This window comes from Cyprinus carpio, chromosome A22 (genome assembly GCF_018340385.1).
Source record: "Cyprinus carpio isolate SPL01 chromosome A22, ASM1834038v1, whole genome shotgun sequence".
Taxonomy (NCBI): domain Eukaryota; kingdom Metazoa; phylum Chordata; class Actinopteri; order Cypriniformes; family Cyprinidae; genus Cyprinus; species Cyprinus carpio.
This window is the reverse complement of record NC_056593.1, coordinates 16,623,033-16,648,028: the sequence shown is the minus strand read 5'-3', so window position 1 is coordinate 16,648,028 and position 24,996 is coordinate 16,623,033. Positions and strand designations below refer to the sequence as shown.

Sequence of the window (24,996 nt, the reverse complement as noted above, 5' to 3'; positions counted from 1 at the left end):
GTCTCTAATATTGTGCACAGTCTATATTTAAAGTGCATTTTTAGTTCTGTTTTTATTTATCCCAATGTGCCATGTGTTTGGCTGGTAAATCGCACTTCTGCTGTTTTTATGCAGTTGCAAATTTGAATAAATATATTTCCCTAATCAGTTTGTGTTGATAAGTTTATTTAGCTATATAATCTGTCTTTTTTTTCAAACTATTTGTACTTTTAAAATGACAGCTGCTTAATTCATTCATTTGTGGGACTTGTGTGTATCAACTTTGAGCTGAATAAGGTAGTGTATTTTGTAGAAACCTATGTGCATTTAAAAATCTAAACTGTACCTAGCTTATTTTCTTAATACATGTTCTTAGTCCTCTTATTTTTTCAACTGCTCAACTCCATCAGACATCATTCTTGCCAATCCAAAGTTATCCATATAAACCTTGTACTATATTTCAAGCATTGAAGATTAAGGCTGAGAAAACAAAAATACTGGCAGTTCACAGATGGTTTAATTCTGTGATTAATACTGAGTATTGGAGTTGTTTCTAAAATTAGGCATCCAATGCAGTAGCCCCTCACTGCAGAACACAAGATCTAGGGGGCGTGGTTGGATCCACATTTAGGTGGTGGAGATTGGTAGGTTTAGGGGTGGAGATGGGTGGGTTTAGGTGTATGTAAGGTGGGAGGAGTTGGATCTGGATCCAACCACGCCCCCTGAATATTGTGTTCTTCAGTGAGGACCATCTCATCAAATGTTGTCTCCTTAAGCTATACTCAGGTAAGACCAGAAGAGGGCGGCAATGTTACATCCAGTCATAGGGAACACTGTATTTCTACAAGAAAAACATGTACACACAAAAAACCATCATGTTGGGTTTCAACCTATAATAACAATAAAACAAAACTACTAAACTACAATAAACAACAAAATAATCAAACAAATGCCAATAAATATCTAAATACATAAACAATATTAATGATGTATACCACCACATAACCAAACTAGGGAGACAAGGGTCAGGAGGTATCTATAATGCATATGTACAAACCACCCTACTCCTACCCATACCCTGCTCCAACACACATACCATGCAGTTTTCAAATAAGCCTGAAGGACTTGATTAGTTGGATCAGTTGTGTTTAATTAGGGTTGAATCTAAACCCTCACCCCTGATCTAATGCAAAGATATTCATACAGTTAAGTGTGTCCCCATGTGTGTCTATCCCAAAATACTAAAAACTATATATTCCATATTTATATAAAAACAAGGAATATAAAGAGAGTACAAAATACCAGATTGTTAATTTGTTAATAAGAAATTATTAGAATTTCATTAAGCATAATATTGCTTTCTTTTTGAATACTGTGTTTCTTTGGTTCACTCTAATAATCTTCCCTCTGTCACTTCTGAAGTCACTTGACTGATACTGAATGTAAACCGTCCTTTACAGTTGTAAAGGGAGGGACTAGATGTACTGTAAGAAAACGAGGAAGTGAAAGCTGTAGGAATATGATCTTCCCTAGATGGTTTTTGCATGTGATCTGACATGTAGGGACAGATTCCACTGGCAGCTCGGAAGGTAATTCTCTTTAGTTGTTTTTGAAAAAAATATCGGATTTATAGTTAACTATATTTTGAAATGATTAGTAATATAAATCCCACTTTATTAACAGATAATATACTGCACGTCTTTTTGAGTGTTGCAGTGCAATCATGTTTGCCTTTAACTTTGATCTTGTATATAAGACACTGGTCAGAAATAGGTCTAGTTTTTCATTTTGGGCATTTTATTTATTTTGTTTGGTTGTGCTGTTTCGATTCAGTTAATATAATTAATGTCATGCATTGTATACTGGCAGTTTACTTTCTCATATACATGGTTTTGTTTTTAAGCGTGGCGTTTATTTTTGTCATTAGTGTATTTTATTGTGAAATTTCAGTGTGTGATTATGGTCGCATTGCAATTTTCCTGGAGCACTTGGGGATAGGTTGTGTGCAGTACTATAAGTTACCAAGTGAAAGTCTATTTGATGACAAGGGTGTTGCTGATGCTTTTATTATTTCTTTTTCTTGTTTGTTTATCTTATGTTCTATTATAGTTATCCAGTTTTATGCACATAAAACTATTTAACATAAAAATACACATGCACATAAAAATGTTTGTTTTGTAACAAGGGACTGTAAATAATATATGAAATAACAAATGAAATACAGCTGATCAATATGTGAAAGTTAATGTCAAGTACCAATGTATTTATAGTATATATATGTCAGTTTAAATTATACATGTATTTTTTTTTTTTAATCAGATTTACTAATTCAAATGCATCACCTTTCTTCAACAACCCATTTCATTTGAAGTATTTTACTTACATACATAACCTTTATATTCTAATACAGCAAACAAGTTACTTACTAGAAGTAAATGGGGAAATGAAAGTGTTAGTTAAGGAGAATAGCAGACAAGGTTAATATGGAATTCATGAACATAGTTCAACTGATGGTGAAATACAAAACAGATCTTAGTGCTCTGCTGTCAATTCTAAAATCACTTATAAACTTAAATACTATAAACTATATAAGATTCTCCGGTCAACAGAGCAGAATAAAAACAGAAAGCAAAGCCACTAAAGTTAAGATCTTCTCTGGTTTTGATTGTGCTCCTTGATTTATTATTATTATTATTATTATTATTATTATTATTAATAAAAAGGTTTAGCAAAATCAAATAAAAAAAATATTATTATTAACTGTCATTGGACCACCGGTGGGCCCACTTGTCATTACATGTTTTAAACAGTAATATCTTAGTCTGAACCTAAAGTAATCTTGACAAATGATATATTGTTTGAAAGCTTAAAGACTCTACAGTAGCTTTCATATTTGGTGATTAGGGTTAATCAGAGAGAAAGTTCTGACCTTTACTTTGAAATAGTGATGCACGTATGAAATCATGAAAAATCTTGAAAAAAAAGAAAAAAAAGAAAAGTGTTTGGAATATAAAGAAAAAAAAACAAGGCTCTCATAGCAAGACTTTTATGTGTTTTTAGAGGTTGAATTGAAATTACATAGGTCTAAGGTTGAATCATAGCAAGACGTTAATACTTCTGGTGTTTGATGGACAAATTATCACTCAAACCATATATGGAAATAGAGGCGCCCTTATATGGTTACCAGTGGGGTTTGATGGTCATCTAGTGGAAAAGCTTGGTACTGTGTCCAAACAAAATCTCACTGAAAGCTCATTTTTTGAGATATCAACCTCAAATTTGGAACATAACATGTTTAGATTTTCTAGCCAGTTTAGAGTAAAACATGTTTTGTAAAATATATATTTTATATAAAATATAAATATTTTAATTTTTACATTTTATATTTTCATAAACTTAAACTTTCATAACTTTTTTGTAATATAATTTCTAGCATTCTTTCACTTCTACAATAATTTGCAAAGTGTCTTCTTTAAAAAGAGACCAACCTTAAGTATGTGCTCCAAAGCATTCCCAATTTAAAACAATTTAAGTTGGAATTTTGTCATTTTCAGGTCTATGCTCAAAAAGTGAAACCGACAGTTAACATGTTAAACACTTGAAGTATATGATTCAGCTAACATCCATTACCACATTAATGTTTTTTTTATTATCGGGCTTTAAGCGCGGGTTCGAAGTGGAGAGACTTGTACTCAACATCAGGAGATCGAAAACTCTCTCGCCGTCTTTAGGAAAGCATCGTAAAATTAATCAAACTGTAGCAAGATCATCTGTGCCTCCCTTATAAAAAAGCTGCACCATAAAATTAATCAAACTGTCACAAAATCAATTCAATTTAATTCAAGTTCATTTGTATAGCACTATTTACGATTCAAATTGTTGCAAAGCAACTTTACAGAAAATTAAGCTTCTACAATATTTAGTAGTAGCTTATCAGTGTCTCCTTCATGTACACAACCACACGTGACACCAGTCTATTTATTGTCCTTGGATTGATCAGTTTATTATAGTGTTTGCGTGTGTACATGATTTCATCTGGGGGTTATCTTTACTTTTGCCTTTCAAACCGTTGCATGTCAGTAACAGTGATGCCTTGTGGCTGTCCATGGCATGTTAAATGATGTCTGTGTTGATTCTGGACATTTATATTTAAGTGTTTCCTGTGCTATGTTTTGTAGTCAGTTTGTTGTCTTTGTCTCTGTGGAGGAAAGTAGGACACACACACACAAAATCATCTGACTGAGCTGGAATTCTAATGGGACGTCCTTTATTGTTTGTGAAGGAGGGCTACATGTACAGTAAGAATATAAGGAAGTGGTTGTTTTGAGAATAGTAGGTTTGATTTCGTCTTCTTCCGAGAGGGTGTGGAATGACTCGATCTTGTTTTGTTTAAGTTTTAAGTGATCTTGGCAATTAGGGCTGAACAGATTCCAGTTGCATTCCGGTAGGTGATTTTCTTTTGAACAATTGGATAATTATGGAAGACTTTTAGTTGTGAATGTTTTGGAGTTTACAATGACGTTTTGTTACTGTCTTAAAACCATTAATATAAATCAAATGCAATATAATTGGATACGGCCAAAGAAATGAGGGGGGGGAAAAAACATTTTGTTTAAATGGGAAAATCATTCATTTGTTTACAAATAATAAAATGCAGCTAAAAGGTATGCATTTATGCATTCCCTTAGAATCAAACCCATGGCATTGGCCTTGCTAGAAACATATACAGTTTTAAACTACAATAACATATTCATAGTTAATACTATATAATATTTAACATAATACTTGTCCCAGTGTACCGTGTGTTAAGCGGCACTTCTGCTGTTTTATGCCATTCCAAAACTGTGTATTTTTCAGTCTGTGTTTAAGTTTTATGTTAGATAGGTTCATTTTAATTAGAGAATCTGTCTCTATTGAATCTATTCCCAGTTTTAACAAAACTATACAAAGTTCAGGTGTAGGTGGGCACTTCATTCCAGTCAACCAAACTTTACACGTTTGAGCTTGTTCTAATCATGCTACTCTTCAACCCCTGGGTGGAGTCAAAAATATCCTTAAATGTTGCAACACTCAAGTACAGTAGCAATATATAAGGAATTTTACTTTGCATATGTGTTTTATATTGAGTAGGGCATACTCAACATAAAACACATTGTTTTCCCTGATATAACCACTAGATAGAGTCAAGATAATTTTTTGTTGTAACTATGGACTACTTGGACAAGGCACTATTGTTTAGAGTTGTGACGTTCGCGACCGAACCGATTCTTTTGAACGGCTCATAAACATGAACGATGGGAGCCGAGTCGCGGCTGGAGGGGAGCCGTTCTTTCTGTCGTTCTTTTTTCCTATGCGTGTTTCACACAGATGCACACAAATGAGCTCCTCCGCGAGACAGAACAGGGGGAGGGGCGCACCCAGCGCAGGCCAACCCTTTATAGCGTGATGATATTAGTTATTAGTTGTGCACGCATCCTTCACGTGAGTACTCCAGTGGAAAAAAACCCTGCGTGCCTCTGTCATTGGGTAGCCCACTTTGTTATTGTTCATTGACTTGAAGGGGCTGATGTCCTATTTGCAAAGTTTACAGTAGTTATAGTATGTAGTATGTAGACATTTCCATTTTATTTATTCTAATTTTATCTACTTTAAATATTTTTTGTTTTCTATCAAAATGTTCTTGTGTGATGACAATATTCTTGTGTGGAAGTGTTTGTAGTAAAAAGCTGTTTTGCACAGAAATTCATTGCAGCCGGCTTTTGTTTTTGATGTTTATTTGTGAGTAGGTATTGTATGAATAACATAAGTCAACGTAGCTTTACACACACCACACACACACACACACACACACACACACACACACACACACACAAACACACACACACACACACACACACACACTTTGTACTAAAGCTAAATCCAAAATAGTGATGTCACTGTCTAAGCAGAGGGATTTGTGCAAACCTATGGAATATAGTCCACACATGACAAATGAGGTAATAATCAATATTTCAGAATAATTCAAACTCAGATATTGGTGTGTGATATCTGAGTTTTAATTATTTGACTACAAATCTCACCTCATCATTCCTCCCAATGATATTTCCAGGATAAACTGAGATGCCCCCCAAGCTGGCTTCTTAAAACTGACTAAATATTTAAAAAGAGCCAAAAGATCCGTTCTTTTGAACGGCTCTTTAAAAGGAACGGATCGCGAAGATCCGGATCCCCTCAAAGAGCCATAAATCCCATCAACTACTATTGTTAGTGAAAAGGCGGTGACGGGAAGTGATTCATTTTTGCGATCCGGTTCTTTTGAACAGAAAGAAGGGTTCATTTCTCGAGGCTTTATTTGGTCACATTACCACCTGGTGGCCAAAGAGTGTAAAACAAGCAGATACACGATGACCTGAAGTGAAATAACGGTGAAGAAAAAAAAAAATCCATTTCCACGTCTATTTATATGAATGTTTATTTCATAATGATTGTACTGCATAACATGATATAACATAACTGTGTAATAAACGTATTGGCTTGAAATGAGTGGGGATATCAAATGTGTGTAAATCAAGTCTTTGCTCATAACAGGCAGGAAGGGCAATATTTTTAGTCTAATACTGGAAAGTGACTGGGTTTCACAGGGCAGAGAACTGTGAATTTATAAGATTTGAACCGCATCCAGAACCAGTCTGGCCAAGCGAGGCTTCGGACGTCATCAGTGGCGTCATTGCTCTAAAGCGATACAAGCCTCTATACGCGCTTCACAGAAAGCTGCCTATGGAAGGCCAAAGGGGCCAAAAACACGTGAATTTTAACACGTCAACAACACGTTAAATAAGTAATGGGCATTTAATGTAGAAAAAACAAGGCAATTTTATTTTTATACAATTTTCATAAAACTGCAATGTAAATATATTTCTATAGGCTATACAAAAATAAGCTAAAGGGTAAATAAGCTAATCTATAACATGTTAAAAGGGGCAGCTGTGGCCTAATGGTTAGAGAGTTGGACTTGTAACCCGAAGGTCACAGGTTTGAGTCTCGGTGCTGGCAGGAGTTGTAGGTGGGTGAGGAGTGAATGAACAGCACTCTCTTCCACCCTTAATACCCATAGCTGAAGTGTCCTTGAGCAAGGCACTGAACCCCCAGTTGCTCACCGGGGCGCTGGATATAACTGCCCACTGCACCGGGTGTGTGTTCACTTCTCACTGCTGTGTGTGTGCACTTGGATGGGTTAAATGCAGAGCATCAATTCTAAGTATAGGTTACCATACTTGGCAAATGTCACGACTTTCACTTTCACTTTCTTTCATGTTAAATGGTAGCAACCTAGTCAATGCATGTTACACCCCCCTAAGCTCGCATGAAGGGTTTGACCCAAGTCTTCAGCTATGGAAAGCCAAGGGGGCCAAAAACACATGAATTTTAACATGTCAACAACACGTTAAACATGCGTATTTCACATGTAAACAACACGTATCTAACACGTTAAATGTATCATTTCAGCGCATTAAATACATGTATTCAACGTGTTAAATACACGAAGTAAGCGTTAAAAATCTGTTTGAACGGGTCAATGTCATTGGTTACTGAGGACTTGGGTCAAACCACTTCTGTGAGCTTAGGGGGGTGTACTATTCATAGACTAGGCAACCATCATTTAACATGCTATAGATCAGCTTATTCAGCCTAATTATTCTGTCTTTATTCTTTTCTTTTTTTTGTATAGCCTATAGAAATAATATATTTAATATTTGCAGTTTTATGAAAACTCATCTTTCACCACTCATGCCTTTTTGTAAATAAAAACATTAGCGGACATTCTAGCTTTAACAGTGATCAAACTTAAAGGGTTAGTAACTAAGCAACTAAGCTGTTTTATGGATGGTAACTGTAAAATTATTACTGAAATATTATTAGTAATTAGTTACACTACTAGTTACTGCAAAAGTAATATTATTACAATAACTAAATTACTAGTAACTTGTAAATGCCCAACTCTGACTTTCAAATATATATATATTATTTGGACATTCTCCTGCTGAGAAATACCTGATAAAAATGTAAGAAAAATTTGAGTGCTCAAGAGAAATTTTTCATATCTGTCTTATTTGACGTTCAATATCTCAGGACAAAAATAAGGTAAGTTAAGGTGTATCTGTTTCAAATTTCGTGGTGATGGTATAAAGTATCCAAAAGTTACAGTAGTTTGTAACAAAACAGGCCTTTTTGTTTAGCTCTTGACTCCCTTAAGGCATTTTAAATACTGTTGATTTCTGAGTGGCATACACAAAAAAAAAACAAAAAAAAAAACTGACTCATAATTCCAGAACTGTTGCGAGGTCAAAAGGTATTGTCTGATATAAATTTTTATGGGAATTTTTGACGTTCAATATCTCGAGAAAGAAATATTTGCTAGTCAAAGCCCTTAGCTGTATGTGTTTCAGATTCATTTCTGATTTCTAAAAATAAAAATTTAATGTATTATAAAGTGAATATTCTCATGCTGAGAAATAGATAAATTTAGTGTGGTCAAGGGAACATTTTGTTCAATAGAGCTCTCCAACTGATTTCTTCAATTCATGGGTTTAGGTATTATTTACACACGAAATGTACGTAATGGATTGTTTTGATTTTGGACTAATTTCAATCGTGAGAATCTGCTGTAAATAATGATATGCAATTTTCCACGATCAGAGCATGTTTCATGAAAGGATAAAGGTATAAAACCATGAGAATATTGCAGCATGTGCGTATTTGGAGTTTCATGTGTTATAATTCGATGACGAATATCTGTGATGAAAATAATGACACAATTTTCCATGATCTATGCATGTTTCATGAAGTTATGAATGAAAGCGTAACCTATGTGTTTTTCTCAATTTAATGGTTTCATGTGTGTGATAATATCGTTAGTAATATATTTAGATCAAATGAACAAATGAGTTTGAGCTCCTTTTAATCGAGATAATTTTCTGAAAATAATGATGTCCAATTTAGCATGATCTATGGATGCTTCATCAAGTTACGAATAAAAGCACAAAGTGAAACTACAGTTATTTGTCCTGCTGCGCCTGAAGTGCACCTGTTTGGTTTTTTGTGTTATAGCAATATGAGCAATATCTTTGGATCTCATCCACGGATTATGGCAACTCTGGGCTCATTTTAATTGGGAGAATTTTCTGAAAATAATGATCTATGCATGTTTCCTGACGTTATGAATGAAAACGAAACGTGAAGCATAGAGATGTTTTTCTTTGCAGTCTCAGTGCAGCAGTCTGTTTTCATGTGTCACAGCTCCATGAATGAAATCTTTCAATCTGATCAAAGGATCTATGCATGTTTGGTGAAGTTAAGAGCTAAAACGGCACGGGACTGCAACCTCTGATTTTTTTTTTTTTGCTAAGCTACATGACCTAATTAATTTCTATGTGTTATAGCTTTATGAAAGATATCTTTAGATCTAAATGATGGATTATGTAGAGTTGCGACACTTTTTAATCGGGAGAATTTTCTGCAAATAGTGACATGTTGTTTTCTATGATATATGCATGTTCCATGAGGTTATGAGCGAAAAGGCTACATGACAGCTACCATAGATTTTTTGGCTAAACTACATGCTCTCTGTGCAGTTTTATGTGTGTTATAAATTCATGAGGAAAACCTTTAGATATAAATGTGTATATATATATATATATATATATATTTTTTTTATATGGGTCTGGAGTTGACTTCTTGTACAAAAACTCACTCCAGTTTATTCAAAGCCCCAAACAATTGTGCTTGTTTTATTCTACTCCATGAGACCTTTCAAATGACATATGACACATGAGTATCTGAGCTGTATGATATTTTTGGCATATTAGAGTTTTTTTGTAAATTATGATTTTTTTTTTGTCATTTATCAGCAAATAACTTGGCACTACTTTGGAGTTGATCAAAATGCTACATACATTGTAAAGCTCGGACTCTAAGCTTTCAAATGATATAATTTTTTCTTGATTAAGGCAGTGGTTTGAAAAATATGATTAGTAATATTGCTGAGGGGTGGGGGGGGGGGTTGGTACATGGTACACTTCGGTTTAGAGGGACTGCTTAGCGCTTGTAAGAGTTGATCAAAATAATTACATTCATTAAAAAAGGAAATAGATGGATCTTTAATGGTGGTAACAGTAGAATACTTCCTGACCTGAGTACTGAGTACTGGGCAATTTTATTTTAATCACATTTTTTATACAACTGGGCAGTAACTAGTTACTAGTAATGTAGTTACTATTCTAGAGCTAAAGGCCTGTTTGTTTAAAAATACTGTAACTTTTGGATACTTTATATTATCACCCCAAAATCTGAAACAGATACACCTTACCTTATTTATGTCCTGAGATATTGAATGTCAAATAAGACAAATATGAAAAATTTATCTTGAGCACTCAACATTTTATTTCTCAGCAGGAGAATGTCCAAATGAAATATATATATATATATATATATATATATATATATATATATATATATATATATATATATATATATATATATATTTCCACTGAAAGTCAGAGTTGGGCAGTAACTAGTTACTAGTAATTTAGTTGTATTAATATTACTTTTGCAGTACTAGTAGTGTTACTAATTACTAATAATATTTTAGTAATAATTTTAGTTACCATCCATAAAACAGCTTAGTTGCTTAGTTACTAATCCTTTAAGTTTGATCACTGTTAAAGCTAGAATGTCCACTAATGTTTTTATTTACAAAAAGGCATGAGTGGTGAAAAATGTGTTTTTCATAAAACTGCAATTTAAATATATTATTTCCATAGGCTATACAAAAAAGAATAATTAGGCTGAATAAGCTGATCTGTTGCATGTTAAATGGTGGTTGCCTAGTCTATGAATGGTAACCCCCCCTAAACTCACAGAAATGGTTTGAACCAAGTCCTCAGCAGCCAATGACACTGACCCGTTCAAACTGATTTTTAACGTGTACTTCACGTGTATTTAATGCACATTTCACATGCATTTCACGTGTATTTCACGCGTATTTAACACGTTGAATACGTGTATTTAACGCGCTGATTTTTGATGCGCTGATTTTTGACGCGTAAACGACACGTATCTAACCCATTAAATATGTGTTGTTTACGCATGAAATACGCGTGTTTAACATAGCAGCCAATGTTACTGACCCATTCAAACTGATTTTTAACATGTATTTAACGCGTATTTAACATGTTATATACGTGTTGAATAGACGTATTTAATGCACTGATTTTTAAAACGCAAACACATATTAAACGTGAAATACGTGTTAAATACAAGAGAAATACGTGTTAAAACGTGTTGTTGACGTTAAAGTTCACGTGTTTTTGGCCCTTTCGGCCTTCCATAGTTGCCGGGATTTCCCTATACACACACACACACACACACACACACACACACTCCAAAGCCTCGGCACAGAACGAAACATAAATACATTTTGGAAAAACGAGAAAAGGAAGTCGTAGAAACGAGAAAAAAAAATAAAAATTAACCGCAGATTCTCGAAGATGATAGCAAGGTAGGCCAAGTTTGTATGTTTACAAGTAAACAAATGCCACACGTGACCAATGGGGAAACCGCGTGCTCCGTTTATAAAATGTAACTGTGGTGTCTACTACTTTGGCCTCAACCATTAGGGAGAAACGAAAGCACTCTCAACACGTTTTGCACACAAAAGTTTTTCAACCCGTTTTGCACACAAAAGTTTCGTCAGTGTACGTTTTGACCCTTTTATTTACACTTCGTTAATGAAAGGCTGCGGTTCGTTTTTCCTTTTATAGGTTTAGCTTAACGAAAAAGGCTCTGGGGATGGCCGAAACGTTACATTGTTTACGTCATAACTGACTTTAGGAATTTGAATAATTCGTCGCATGGTTTACAGATAGGATAGGTTTAGCTTTCTGATGAAGGCTCTCCCTAAAGCCTAAACTTAACACTCTAAAAACCACTAAAAATAAAATTTAAGGCTCTGGGGATGGCCGAAACGTTACATGTTTTTAACCCCTAAAGTGTCCGTTTATTTCTCTAAAGTGCATTTTTAATAAAAGTTCCATCGCTCTTTTGTTTCAGTTTCATTATCAAGCCGTTTGTGATTTCAGGAAGCATCCTTACGTCATAACTGAATTTAGAAATTTGAATAATTCGTCGCTAGAGGCTGACTCGATCTTTAAATCTGGTTCAACAAAATTAGTTAATCTTTTTTACAGTCACTTTGTTCATGTCAGCAGAATGTAATTAAAACCTTGCATGTTAACATCAGTTCCCCATCACATTTAGAATAAGACAATGCAGCCAAAGGCCAAATAAGAAGCAGAAATTATTAATAGGTTATATAATATGTCGAACATCTCCTGACCAAACCAAACAGGTTTCATCACTTCTGTTTGTCATAGAACGTGTTAACAGCTGTAATAAATAATAGCGATATCTATGTTTGTTCAGTTAAACTAGCTAGCTGGTTTTATTATTGACATTTTATTTAAAGGGATACTCCACCCCAAAATGAAACTTTTGTCATTAATCACTTACCCCCATGTCGTTCCAAACCCATAAAAGCCAAAAAATGTTCATCTTCGGAACACAATTTAAGATATTTTGGATGAAAACCGGGAGGCTCGAGACTGTCCCATAGACTGCCAAGTAAATAACAGTGTCAAGGTCCATAAAAGGTATTAAAGTAGTCGTCAGAATACTCCATCTGCCATCAGATGTGCAATCAGGGTTATATGGAGCGACGGGAACACTTTTTGTAAGAGAAGAAAACAAAAATAATGACTTTGTCAACAGTCTCCTCTGTGTCTCTCCATATCACCGTACGCAGCATACCATGATTAAAAAAAAAAAAAAAATGAATGAAAATCTGTTCTCTGACTATTCTCCCCCACTGAAATCTGGTTGGCCACCCCAGGTGCAATCATTCTCATTTCCCACTCATGAAGTCATGATTAATAGCTTGAATACAACCAACGAATACAAATCAAAAGGTGAAACACTGGTAGTCTGTTTTTTATTTTGATAGCACTCTATAGCCTACAGATAAACTCCACAACAAACAATAACAAATATAACTGCTAAGCCTTTATGGATCCAGTTAAACTTTTACATATATCTGCAGAGAACAGGCTTTCTTCAGCTCTCCTTGTCTTGTTTGCAATTGGCTAAAAAGGAAAAATATATAAATGATCAGTTCACAGTTATATGATAAGCTATGAAATCATTATAATCAAGTGATGATAAACTTACTCTTTGTAAATAAGTAACGCTAGTGAAATTAAAGAGAGATGCTTTAGCTCCATCCCTAATCCAGGCAGTCTGAGACTTGTCAAAGTGCTCACTGTACATATTGTGCTCATAACTATTACATAATGTGTACTGTAATGCATGGTAGACCATCTAAAGTTTAAACACCTGAGCCATGATTTTTGCTCCACATATGCATATAGTATCTTCATTAGTTGAGGAGAATTTAAAGGACTACATGGTTCTCTAAACCAAATATATCTATAACTAAAAGTCTGTTTTTAGAGATAAGAATTTCACTTCACTTTCTTCCTTTAACAATGGATAGCTATGACTATGAAAACAGAAATAAAAAAAAAGTCGGCACAACCAGTTTCCAAAAAAATAATAATAATAATAATAATAATAACAGACTATGATATTTGAGATGAACTGATGGAGGCCACAACGGCATCTGACACCACAATTAGTCACTGATTAAGAGTAAGTTGATTAATGTGAATGACTGTGTGAACGTAATTTTTTTTTTGTGCGATGAGCTGGATTTTCATTGTTCAAATTTTGCTATTTAAAGCTCTTGAAAATTTTAGAGATGACTAATCGAAATTTGAACTCTTAATCTTAATTAGTGATTTAGTGGCTTTGACACACCAAGCCGATGGGAGAGAACTAGTGGCGACAAAAGCTGACTGTGGCATTGCACACAACATTGGCTGCGTCTAGGCTAAAACTTGCTCTTGAACACTAGGTAGGGTGGCCATATGTGCCATTTATATGGGACACTTCCTGGCCATGATTTTTATATTGCCTAAAACATCCAAAGTAGTTTGACCAATAACATGCAGGTATTGTACATTATCAACCAATCGTGGCGCGTCACACGTGAGAAGGTGAGAACAATCAAATCGATGCAAATACACGCAAATACACAAATACATGAAATAAATACTGGAAAATATCGATGAATATCGATTTTTTAACAGTGGCTTGCTTTAGATACAGCCATGAGGGTATCGATTCACTTGTTCCGATCGAATTCGATTTCGATTCTCGATTCGATCATTCGATTTCGATTCACAAGCTCGATTCGATTCGAATCGATTTTTTTTTTTTACATTCAGTGAATTTAAAAAAAAATTAACAGAATAAAAAGAAATTAAGAGCATAGTAATTAAGGTGTATTTTAACCGTTTTTTTTTTTTGTTTTGTTGTTTTTTTGTATAGGGTCCTTTTTTAAACAATAATAGGGCCATCCTAAAATCATTCATAAAGTTTGAAAAGTTTGAAGCGAATTACAAGAAAAAACAATTCACAAAGTTTAAAAATAATCAATCGAACAACAAAACATAAAAGCCGACTTTCAATAACATCAAACCACTTACAATAAAAAAATAGTCTAATGAAGTGACTCTCAGAGAAAAATTCATAAAAGCCGAGGTGCAAGTACATCTAACCACTTACATTACTCAGCCGAACGCACAAGTGCTCTTCTTCGTGAGCATTTGAGTGTGCGGTTAAAAACTAGCCTAGAGTGGCATCTGCTGTTAAAAGACGATAAGCTCAGATGGTTCTTTTAAGATCGATTCATGAATAAACTAATCATCGCTGCACCACCACTAAACAACACAACAAGATACAACAGCCAACAACAAAAAATACCAGCAACTACCGTCGACTACTTCATAAGAAAAAACAAAGATCAGACATAGTCTATATTCATCATTCAAAAACCCCTATTGAACATTGCAAAGGCTACAGCCAATGGCAAACTAGCAGGTACGGTCGGCGACTGCGTGAGAGGAAATAACTGTCTATATCAACAAATATCAATAGTCTATATTCATCATTCAAAAAGGTGCTTTCATTATTCTCATGTATCTCATGTATTTACCTTTAAGTTAAATTGAACAGCTTATCAGAGTTCTCTCTCTCACCGACGATGCTGACAAATGCAGATTCAATATGCTTAATCAACCTAAACAATCACAGACTGGCTCTGACTTGTGCTGATGGTGCAGAACATACCCTGAAAACTAAGCTAACCGACGCTCAGCAACAGCCGACTGTTGGCTTGGTGTGTCAGGTTCTTTAAGGCTAATTCACACGCAGGGTTCCCACGCTTCTTAAAAGTACTTGAATTTCAGGCAAATGGATTCAAGACCTGGAAAGTACTTGAAAACAAACATAGGTCCTTGAAAGTGCTTGAATTAAATTTGAAATAAATTTTGCTTATGGCACTATTTCAAAAATGTTCCTTTATGTTCTGGCAAAGACAGAACGAAGCAGCACTAATGATTGGGGGTGGAGATGGGGTAGCGCAGAAAAAAAAATGTGTAGGTTAGTGCACAGCCTAGAGCCCTGAGCAGGACAGTTTTCTTAAAGGGATACTCCACCCCAAAATGAAAATTTTGTCATTAATCATTTACCCCCATGTTGTTCCAAACCTGTAAAAGCTCTGTTTGTCTTCGGAACACAATTTAAGACATTTTGGATGAAAACCTGGAGGCCTGTGACTGTCCCATAGACTGCCAAATAAATAACAGTCAAGGTCCAGGAAAGGTATGAAAGTCGTTGTCAGAATACTCCATCTGCCATCAGACGTGCAATCTGGGTTATATGAAGCGACGGGAACACTTTTTGTAAGTGAAGAAAACAAAAATAACCCCTTTATTCAACAGTTCCTTTGTCAACAGTCTCCTCTGTGTCTCACCATATCACAGTATGCTGCGTGTGCTCTTCTGTATCATCCGCGCCACAAGGATGCACTGTTTCTACATGTATTTAGCTTTGATTTGAAAGCAAACAGCACATCCTTGTGGCGCTGCTGATACAAGAACTACAGGGAAAAAAAACAGTTTGATGCATATTTTATCAATATTTTAGAAATTGTATTTGAATATTACCAACACTGACTTCAGTGGATTTCATTAAATTCCTTTGAACGCAACTGCACAAAACGGTCTAAATTTATGAAACCTACACATTCAAAACATTATTACTCTGAAATTTCAACTGTAAATATTAAGTACAAGTGAAATGTTAATTAATGTAAGGTCTTTCATGACAGTACATATGCTGGGGTGTGAATTTGATAGGTGCTTGATATAAAATAAATGGTGCTTTAAAAAGTCCATGAATCTGGTGTTCATGAAAGAGTGGGAACCCTGCACACAGCACCGGCTGATGCAGATCATTGCTGATAGCCAAATCAGTTGCTGTAGAAATCGAATACTTTAATGGTTGCGGACGAAATAGCTCAACACGAGAACCAGTGCAAACGCAATGACATGTCAAATAAAAAGTCATCATGATGTAAAGAGGAGTGGCTTGATTAAGTGGTGGAAGTAGTTTGTCCCAGGAACTTTTTTTTTTTGTCCCAGGAACGTTTCCATCGCAACCTTAAAGTACCATCAAAATTAGGCAAATAGTCTGGTGACATAGGATTGCGTGCGACTGCTCCTCCCAGTCCAGTAGGGGACATTTATGTCGAGCAACGATAACATCATACAAAGCAACGGACAATCATAATTTTTTTTGTCACCATTTCCAGTTCCCGCTGGATTTTATCCTCTGCACTGCACTGCACCAGCACAGCACCACACCGCAACAGACTTTTAAAAATGGTGGTAAAAATACAATGCTGCATAGAGTCAACCAATCAGCATGTTCTGTGCCCAAGTCCCACCCTGAAAGTTCTGGACCTTTGAAAAAGTACTACCTCATGAGCAGAGACTTTCGGAGGGTTACATTTTTAATTTAAAACTCTGATAATGGGCAAAGATATTTTTTCACAGCCTTTTCCACAGTTTTGCTTATATTTACCAAGGGTGCCAATATTTCTGGAGGACACTGTGTGTGTGTAATATTATCTTCGCCACAAAGATGTCTTACGGCTTTGAAGTTGTGCACTCCTCTAGTCAGTTGTCATTGAAAGCTGAAATATTTGTCTAAAACATAGATGTTGTCTTTAGTAGAGGTCGACTGATAGTGGATTTTACCGACACCGATAGCTAGGTTGAACCACACTGGCCGATACCGATTAATCAACCGATATTTTTATTTTATGGAAGCTGAACAAAAACTAAAATAGTGCTTTACTATTAAAAAAAAAAACTACTTAATCATACTTTATAAATAAATATTAATATTAAATATTAATTATATATTGATCATTAAAGCGAGTTCATATTTCATTGACTAAAGTTAAAAGAATCAACATTAACATTTAAAAATGTGTCAGTAGATGTTGAAATTAACACACAATAACTAGATGGCCATCTTTAAATATCTAAACAAAAACCATAGCATTGAAATTACATACATATGGATATTGTATGTATACTCTTGCACTTTAATTGATTTTATTCCATAACACTTGACACAAAATGACAAAACTTGGCAGTTGCAGACTGGGCAAAAAGCGCAGCGGCGGACAACTTGCAGACATGACACACACACCGGATGTGTCGCGTTCAATTCAAGCGGCAGCCTAAAACAGTTTATTTAATCACCAAACAGGCAAAAATTTACTTCAAGAATGATCAAAAAAGTATCACGATACACGGGTTGCGATACGGTATGTTGCAATACATTGCGATACTGTAAGCAAGGTGGTATATTGGTATATTTCTTATTTTTGGAACAGGATATATTTTTAGGAAAGCTGTCATAAAGAACACACCACCATATGCAAACTTTAGCAATAAATAAATAAATAAAGATTATTTAAGCAAAAACACAGTAGTACCTCAATATAAAACAAAAACTCTATTTTACAAAATCTAATATAAACATAATCGAAATCGCGATTTGACAGAAGCTGCGATTGTCATGCGTATCTTTCCGTGAAGCACGGTTCTGTGATCAGCAGTAAATCTCCATCCAAAACCCAGAGGGCGCTCTCACGCAGAAACTCCAAAAACGCCTCGCAGAAGAAAACCCAGGAAATGCCTATAGCGGTAGCTGGATGAAAAGAATGTTTAACTGCTTTTATTGTTTCAAGATGACTATGAACACAGGACTATGATAATATATCGTTTATCTGAGTTCTTCTTATTATTTTATATTAAAATAAAGTATATTTATAATGCAATGCCTTTATCACTGCTTAGAATACTATGAAATATTGCGTGCCTTATTCTGTTTAAGAAGCCACATCATCTCACTGAAGGATTTATTTCAAACACTCAACTGACGTTATGAAGTGAGTTTGGAGTAAAAATATGTTATTAAATGTGGTATTTTCACATGCTTTCAGATGGAGCAGCATTTACTACACAGACCCGTAGTTCACTGAGAAGCTACGCAAACAGATGTCATTATCGGGAACGATTTCTTTGTTTTCATAATTGTGCAATTAAATTGAGAATTTTTTTTTTTTTGCGTAACTTGTCAGTGAACTACGGCTCTGTGTAGTAAATACTGCTCCATCTGAAAGCATGTGATGATTATTTACTGCTGATTACAGAACCGGCTTTACTAACAAAATGCACATGACAATCGCATTCGATTAATCGTGCAGCCCTAAATCAGTCCCTGTAACATTCAACGCTATTGAACCACTTTTTGTGTAAAGGGGAAAAAAATTTAAGTGCTTGCAGTATCCTTTAGTTAAATGTACAGGTGCTGGTCATATAATTGGAATATCATCAAAAAGTTGATTTATTTCACTAATTCCATTCAAAAAGTGAAACTTGTATATTATATTCATTCATTACACACAGACAGATATATTTCAAATGTTTATTTCTTTTAATTTTGATGATTATAACTGATAACTAAGGAAAATTCCAAATTCAGTATCTCAGAAAATTAGAATATTACTTAAGACCAATACAAAGAAAGGATTTTTAGAAATCTTGGTCAGCTGAAAAGTATGAACATGAAAAGTATGAGCATGTACAGCACTCAATACTTAGTTGGGGCTCCTTTTTCCTGACTGGTGCTCAGTGTTGGGCTAGTAACGCATTACTTAGTAACACGTTACAGTAACAGTTTTTAGTAACAAAGTAATCGAACACGTTATTATTTTCAAAATAGTAATTAGAGTATACTTACAAGCCAAGGTTTCTATACATTACTGCCGCGATACATTGCTGACAGAATGCAGTGTTTTACAATCTAGAAATTTGCATGCTCACGAATCCTCTCATTATAACACACAAATTGTAGACATTATGAAAGATTCATTATGAATATATTTATTGTGTTATAACAGAGATTTGTGAGATTGCGATGAACTGAGATGTCGTTTAGAGATTATAAATGCAGCGCTCTTTGCTGGCATTCTGCCAAACCATGCACACAGCAGCCGCTTGCTTTAGTTAAAAATAAAAGTGTTCTGTGAATGATGATGCCTTAGTAACAAATATTTATCGGGAGCGTGCATGCTGGAATTTCATAAATTTAATGGAGAAAAAACTAATGTAACTAGTAATATAACTAATTACTAATTACTTTTGAAATCAAGTAATCAGAACAGTAACGTGATTACTTCTAAAAGGAGTAATCCGTAATCAGTCATTTAATTACATTTTCAGAGTAACTTGCCCAACACTGGTGGCGCTGCAGGATTTCTGATGCTGAATGAACATATCTGTTTGCTTTCTCACATCACAGCTTTAAATCTGCTACTTTACTGGCTAACAAATGCATTAATGTGAACAGCATGATACAAATTGGCACAAATAGATCTCAACAAAAAAAACGAATGCAGCATCTAGTCAACAAATTAATTACTTGGTAATTATATGAAAACATGCACTACGATATACTGTGTACACACCACTTAGCTGTCAATGTTTTAAAAAAGCATTACGTGTCTCGCTCTGTATAGCGCACAGTGTCACGTGTCAAAACAAACAGTATGTGCTGTCAGTGATTCCACCTCTAGAGGCCGCTCTCGTACTGTATAATGACAGCGGAGCTTCTCAGCTACACCAGCAATGAGCACAACCCGGAAAAACTATCGGCATGGATTTTTGCCGATAGTTCCAGAAATCAACAAACAGTGCCGATTAATCGGCAAATCCGATACATCGGTCGACCTCTATATTCCTAGTTCATGGATATAGGTGTAAGTAGGATCTGTTTATCAAAGACCAATATTAACTATGTTTTTGTTCATTTGTGCAGATGCTGGGTCGTTTATTTACTTCTACACCTGACATGCAAAGGTTAGTTAAAATATTTGGTCTCTGTTGATGTATTTCATGTTTGGTGTGGTTTGTTTTGTCGTCATTTACTTCCTAAAGTAACAATATTTTTTTCCCCTAGTGTCTCTGCAGAACTCTGCAAATAAATTTATTCGTGTTGTTGGAGACTCCGTCACTTTGCCATGCATATATGAGAACCAACATCCAAGTACTAATGTATTATGGCGATTCAATGTAAGCAAGAAAGTGGTAAATATTATAAATGGCAATAGCATAACAGAAAAGCAGGATGAAATGTTCAAGAATCGAACAGAAAGTTTCCCTTCAGAGTATGCAAAGGGAAACTACTCAATTGAGCTTAAAGATCTGAAGTTGACTCATGCAGGAAACTACACTTGTTTTTTACAAAAGACAAATGAGGAAAAGAAGATACAGCTTTTTGTCAAAGGTACATGCAATATTTAATACATTTAATAAATTACAATTTTAAATTGCATAGCACATTAATAGCAGCATTTTATATCTATACAACACTGATAAATTTACACAATTGCTTCTCTCTACATTGTACCTTCTTTCTTACAGAAAAGCCTGAAAAGCCAACAGAAAAGCCTGAGAAACCAATTCAAAACCAAAGAAACTCATGCATGGAAACAGAGTCACTGAAGATTATGACTTTCTTAATTGCTCTACTGTCACTTTTTCATGTCTAATATTAATACCACAACTGACAATTACAATGCTGTTACAATATAGGAATACAAGCAATTCATTGCAGAGATAAAGTGCCATTTTTGAAACATTACAAACGGTGTACCCATGCTGACTGATACACACACAAACCGCATACACGGAAAGCAGCCTTTCAGACACAATCCAGAATTCAGTGCTCTTTCGCAGCTTTTTGCATTTGAATGGTCATACAGCTACACTATATAACTTTTTGAGGTTTAAAAATAAAACATATTTTAAACACAGGTTATGCAGTGATTTGATTACATTTGATTATTTAATTTCTGTATTATTTCGTATATGAATGCTACTGTCAAACAACTTATTAATATCTTGAAGTGTCATGAAGTATCGTATCATGAAGTAATTTGGTCATATTGGCCTATATCTGTTTATCTTCAAAGTGTGTTCATTTTTTTGTTACATTCTGCTAAACCATTAAAAATTAAATGATGTATTTAAAAAAATAAATACATAATGTGTTCTTAATTCAGGTCTGCACAAGTTGTGATTGTTACATTCATTTGGAGGGTTTTCTCACCGATTACCTGCAGAAACTTTGACTGGCAGCTGTATGAATTTATGAATGAAGATATTTCAGTCACTGAAACCTTGAGCACATGTTATAACTTAGGGGGTAGTTCTGAGTAGAGTGTGTTTTGTGGAGTTGCATTTCCATCACCTGCATTATTGTCAACTTAAAGTTATATTCATGTTCATAATGGCATTCCATGTGAAATTGTATGCATTGGCAAATAATAGGTCTGCAAAAAGTGGGTGTTACAGAATGAAATCATGTTGTTGAAGAGGACAGATTAAAGGAATTTTATAGGATTTATAGTTGACAAGAAAAGTTGTTTTAGAGGTGGAGCATGAAAGTTTGCAATATCTATTATTCTTTGTAATAATGTCTGCCATGTATATAACAGTATGTAAGGTACATCATCATTTTATACTCTTCTGTAATTACACATTTTGGAGATGCTCTTTGAGAGCACCTGCTGGTGGCTTCCCCAAACAGCAAATATACAGATTTTCTCACAGCCCCTGATTTGAATATGTGGTCAGTGATATTGTGATTTTGCCTATATTATATACATAAGTGCAGATTTCACTGTAATATTGTTCCATTCAAAAATGAGCTTGTGTGTTATCGATCATTAAAATACATGGAAAACAAAATGCTCTTATTCCATCCTGTGTGTGGTTGTTTGTCTTGTAGTTTAACACTACAGTGGTTTTGTCATTCTAAAAACCAACATGGTAAGCTTCCCAAGTTTTTGAGAAAAACCCAATTAGTAGTGTAATGTTTAATAATCCTTTCTTATTTTCAATTTTTTTTTTTTGTCTTTGGATGTCTTTTTCAAAAAATGACAATTTATAGTTGTCCAAAAGGTATTTTGTTAACTTTTAATTTTACCTTTAAAGTGCAGCTGGCTCAGGTCTGACCTTGTATGATGTCAAATTAACTGGAAAAAAGGATGAATAAATAAAAGTGCTGTGTGAGCATGTGTTCAGCTCTGACTTCCCCTCTGGTCTGTGTGGTCGAGGTTTCATCTAAAGCTCAGTAATGTTTCCGCTCACAGTAAGAGATGTTTGAATGATCACAGTATAGAAGATATTCATCTGGATCAGACGATGAAGATCATCCAGCTTCAGATCTGTGAGTTTATCACATCACATTTGATTAAGCTACATTATTAAGATTAATAACTGTGTTTTCTTTCTCTCATAGATCTGTTGATGTGGTCTCAAGTCACAGAGAGTCTAACAAACACAGCAGTAACTTTAGGAGCTGATGTGATTATAAGCTGTGATCTTGATATAGAGGAGATTTACTGGTACAAACAGAAATCACCGGATCCTCCAGAGTTGATGTTACGCACTTTTGATAGCACATATGAAGAAGCACAATATGAAAACAGCATCTTCAAACTCAAATACTCAGTGAAAACTAACAGCCGTCTGTTCATCAGAAATATCACCGCTGATGAATTAGGAGTTTATTATTGTGTCAAAACTAGTGAACCACTTAAATTCAGCAACGGCACCAGAATCTACATCACTGGTGAGTAATTTTCTCATTTCATGTATTTGAAATCCATAGATGGATTTGTGCTCTATATTAAATACTACTCATTTAAAAAAATCATTCCACGAGAATCAGACAGAATCACAAAAAATCTATTCATTTTTCAGACTCAGTCCACGAGAATCAGACAGAATCACAACAGGAGACACCATGGAGAAACCTGACCATCATCACATCTGTCCTGAATGTGCTTCTGATCGTTGCATTAATAGGTTTGTCTTTTTTAATTGTTTAAGTCAGGGTCTCTTTAAACTTGCTATACAAGTAGACAAACTCTAGATCTATACAAATGTGCACATTTGAACAATATCCTTCCTTATTTTTTGTTTTTGTGTTTTTTTAATGGTCACATGTTGTTATGATCCAGTAATGCTGAATTTACTTTCATTTCAGGTTTGGGAACGAGCTATCTTCAGGCAAGAAGATTTAAAAATAGCTCAGAGAACCCTCAAAGTACCACAACAGCTCATTACTCAAACGATTCACAGGTAAGACCAATAGTTTTTAATGAGCTTAATAGTGTTTTCAAATAACATATTCAAGATCCAATATTTGAATTATCTGAGTTGTGTTGCTCTAAAATAACATTAGCACATGACATGTCTTATGAGTCTTTCTGCAATACTGATTGGTCGGTTGTGAAATTCTGTAGTCAAATAATAATTGAATGTAATGACGACATTGCACTGTTCAGAGTTATTACAGAAAAAAAAAATTAAAACATAAAACCATTTTGTGTTATTTGAAATAAAATAAACATTAACTGAAATAAATATATGTCAAGAAATGCAATTTTCTTTTATTTAACCTGATGTAATAACTAAAACTAAAATAAAAATGAATAAAAACTATATAGAAATATATAAAAAAAGAATACAAATGACATACACAACAAAATTACAAAACATTAACTAAAAATAAATTAAAATATAAAAAAAAAATGAATTCAAACGATTAATACAAGCTACAATAGTATTTTAAAGTTAATAAAATTATTTTTCTGATAATGACCGGCTGACTGTACATTATTCCTTACATTCACTGCTAATATCTTGATCTTTCAGCATGCTGCGGTTGATTTGTCCATGCACCCCAGTGAAAACACGCCTTGCCAGGAACAGGCCATCTACTATCTTCTCCAGCCAGTTAAAAGTATGACGTAACATGCATTATAAATATAATGTACATATACAAATATATATTAAAGTTTTCCAAACATTTCCTTACATACAGTTTTGACGTTTTAATATAAAAACTTTAAAACAGTAAAAAAAAAAAAAAATTAAAAAAAAATAAAAAAAAAAAAGTGAATGTGTCTAAATTTTTTACTGCTGTTGTTTAATATTCATATCAAGTTGCAGAGCACTTAACAGAAAGATGAATTGAGATGAGATTTGAAACAGAAACAATTAAATCTGTTGACAAGATTACAGACCTTAAAAGCTTCACATACAAACATTCAGTGCAGTTTAAACTTGTGTTTGTATGAATGCATGTAGTTCACAGGAAGGATCAGTTCTGAGATGATTTGTCACATTACTTAAACTTTTAATGTTCCATGTTAAAAATATAACTAATAAACATACACGCTTTAAACAAAACTCAAAACATCAAGTTGAAACAGGTTCCTTTTGCAACAAGATGAAATAATCACAAGAGTATCTCATCAATTATAAAGTTTAAATGTGTGGGGGTTTTTTTGTTTGTTTGTTTGTTTGTTTGTTTTTTTGACGTGTGGTTTAACTGTAAGGTTGAGTTGTG

At 34.4% G+C, this 24,996-nt stretch overlaps 1 protein-coding gene across 4 annotated transcripts; it reads left to right on the top strand.

Annotated features, from left to right (window-relative positions):
• Positions 1-1,496: 1,496 nt before the first annotated feature.
• On the top strand, positions 1,497-24,456 carry LOC109092420 (CD276 antigen homolog). Of its 4 annotated transcripts, none has more exons than XM_019106226.2 (8): positions 1,497-1,568; positions 20,392-20,432; positions 20,533-20,859; positions 20,997-22,806; positions 22,879-23,211; positions 23,343-23,447; positions 23,629-23,723; positions 24,300-24,456. In XM_019106226.2, the coding sequence occupies exons 4-8, from the start codon at positions 22,782-22,784 to the stop codon at positions 24,396-24,398; spliced, it is 657 nt and encodes a 218-aa protein (XP_018961771.1). In that variant the 5' UTR covers positions 1,497-1,568; positions 20,392-20,432; positions 20,533-20,859; positions 20,997-22,781; the 3' UTR covers positions 24,399-24,456. The 4 variants fall into 4 exon arrangements, with proteins under 4 accessions (XP_018961771.1, XP_018961772.1, XP_018961770.1 ...); XM_019106227.2 differs by lacking the exon at positions 1,497-1,568 and adding an exon at positions 4,284-4,423; XM_019106225.2 differs by lacking the exon at positions 1,497-1,568 and adding an exon at positions 11,383-11,536.
• The last annotated feature ends 540 nt before the right edge of the window (positions 24,457-24,996 follow it).